Source organism: Sinocyclocheilus rhinocerous, unplaced genomic scaffold, assembly GCF_001515625.1.
Source record: "Sinocyclocheilus rhinocerous isolate Xijiao unplaced genomic scaffold, SAMN03320098_v1.1 scaffold24, whole genome shotgun sequence".
NCBI classification, from domain to species: Eukaryota; Metazoa; Chordata; class Actinopteri; order Cypriniformes; family Cyprinidae; genus Sinocyclocheilus; species Sinocyclocheilus rhinocerous.
In genome coordinates, this window is record NW_015647124.1 from 1884899 (window position 1) to 1887081 (window position 2183).

A 2183-nucleotide genomic window follows, 5' to 3' on the forward strand; every position below is an offset into this window, starting at 1 on the left:
ACAGTCAGTTATTCTCCTTTGAAAATGTGCGTTCCGGGCCGGACTGGCAACCTGCGTGGGTGTCAAGTCTGAGGAGGAGGGGCCGGGTGAAAAAAACCCTCTCCAATATTTTGAATTTGGACTGCAATACCTAGTTCAACCACTCAGTGTCAATCCTACATACAGCACCTTTAAGAGTGGCAACATTTTAGTCTACAAGTCTACAAAAAAGGCTTTTGTGAATTACGTAATTTGTCAAAACTGTCACTGCAATGTCCTCGAGCCATTCCTCTACGCAAGTTCCTAAATGGGAATATCGCGTCCGCTGTGTTTTCTGGGTTTAGTTCTGTCGGTTTACGCGCTACATGTTGAACTGTCCCGGGAGATCGATCCCGAATATCGCGTGATGTGCGACCTGGGCCATTCCGTCAGCTGCTCTAAAGTCTTAACATCCAGGTAAATGCGTTCATTTCAGTTCTGGCAGTTTTCATGCATTTTGATATCACCTAGACAATATCATAGATATCACTTAGATATCACCTTACTTCCCCAGATGATTGATTGCAAAATGAATTGCAAGTATTTTTTGCATAAGTTTTCGGAATTGTTTAAATATGCAAATTATGCATTACCTTATTAAATATGCACTAATTTGCATGCATTTCTAGAACAGAATTCTGAACACTGCATAAATCCAGGTTCAGAATTTTTGATTCATTTTCTTTTTGTTTTATCATGCCATAAATCAGAAAACACATTAAAACTAAAATAAAAATCACTTTTTTAAAAAGTATTAAATTGTAGTATAAATAGGAATAAAAATGTTATGACAAGTTAACAGGCCTAAATCTCAAAATTGACTAGTGAATGAAAAAAACAATGCTTTTGCCTGTAGTATCTTACCTAATTCTTTGCCAATAAGTTTTGTTTTATGCAACCTGCAAATAATATTTGCATGCAAAAAATATTCATTATTGTCACGTGTATGTTCCTAGTTGTCCTTATTTGGTTTGATTCCTGTTGTATTAAGTTCCATTTGTGTCAGCTGTGTTCTATTAATTATCCTGGATTACTCCTCACCTGTTTCTGTTCTCCCTGATTGCGTTTCATGTGTTTAAGCCCTGTGTTTTCCTCAGTCCCCTTGTCTTGTGTTGATGTTGTTTAGTGGTTCTCCTTGCTCCTGGTATTTGTCCTGATTTGAAGTCTGATTAAAGACTGTTATTTTCCCATTTACCTCCATCGTTGTGTGCGTCACTACAACCACAGACCGTGACAGAACGCAAGACCCGAAACAAGCAAGATGACTGCAGCTGAGGACAGACTGGGTGCGCTGCGGCAGAGTGGTCGGGCGTTGGAGAGATATGAAGTGACGTGAAATGTGGCCAAGTATGGTGACCCATACTCGGAATTAGTGCTCTGCATTTAACCCATCCAAAGTGCACACACACACCGTGAACACACACACACCGTGAACACACACCCAGAGCAGTGGGCAGCCATTTTTGCTGCGGCGCCCGGGGAGCAGTTAGGGGTTCGGTGCCTTGCTCAAGGGCACCTCAGTCGTGGTACTGAAGGTGGAAGAGAGCGCTGTACATTCACTCCCCCCACCTACAATCCCTGCCGGTACGAGACTCGAACCCGCAACCTTTGGGTTACGAGTCCGACTCTCTAGCCATTAGGCCACGACTTCCCCCTATGTGGAGGAATTCCTCGTGCTTTCCAACGGGGTGAGCTGGCACGACTTTGCTCTAGGTGCGTGCTTTCTGTTGGGGCTGGATGATGAGACAATCCGCTGCGATCTCCCCGTGTGTGATTTTTTATTTTTTTTCCCTGATCAAGCTGATTAATCTTGTTCTTTATTTAAATGGTTCAAACTTCGAAGTGGAAGTAATGAAGGAGAAACTCCAGTCTCCTCATCCAGCCCCCTCAGGAGCTCTCCGTGTTTCCAAAGCTCACCCCATGCCGGGAACCCCCACATACCTCACCAAGGGCTCCGACCACTTGCCAAAACCCAGGTCTCCCCAAACTCTCCGAAGCTCCACTGTAGTCCTCAGCCCAGGAGCGCCGGCCGCTCTGAAGTCTCGCTCGCCGGCCACTCGGAAGTCAAGACGGCCGGCCAATCATTAGTCAGGCGCTTGGTGCTTCTGGACATGGCGCTGCCTCCGGAGTTCTCGGCTCCTGTCCTCGCCCCGGAATCATCCCCG

At 45.4% G+C, this 2183-nt stretch overlaps 1 protein-coding gene across 1 annotated transcript in view; it reads left to right on the forward strand.

Moving 5' to 3' along the window:
* The first annotated feature begins 251 nt into the window (after positions 1-251).
* LOC107708910 (vitamin K epoxide reductase complex subunit 1) overlaps positions 252-2183 on the forward strand; it is a 3595-nt gene continuing 1663 nt past the window's right edge. The window contains 2 exon segments of the mRNA XM_074560061.1: positions 252-303; positions 306-435. Of these exon segments, the coding sequence (XP_074416162.1) occupies positions 252-303; positions 306-435 (182 nt within the window).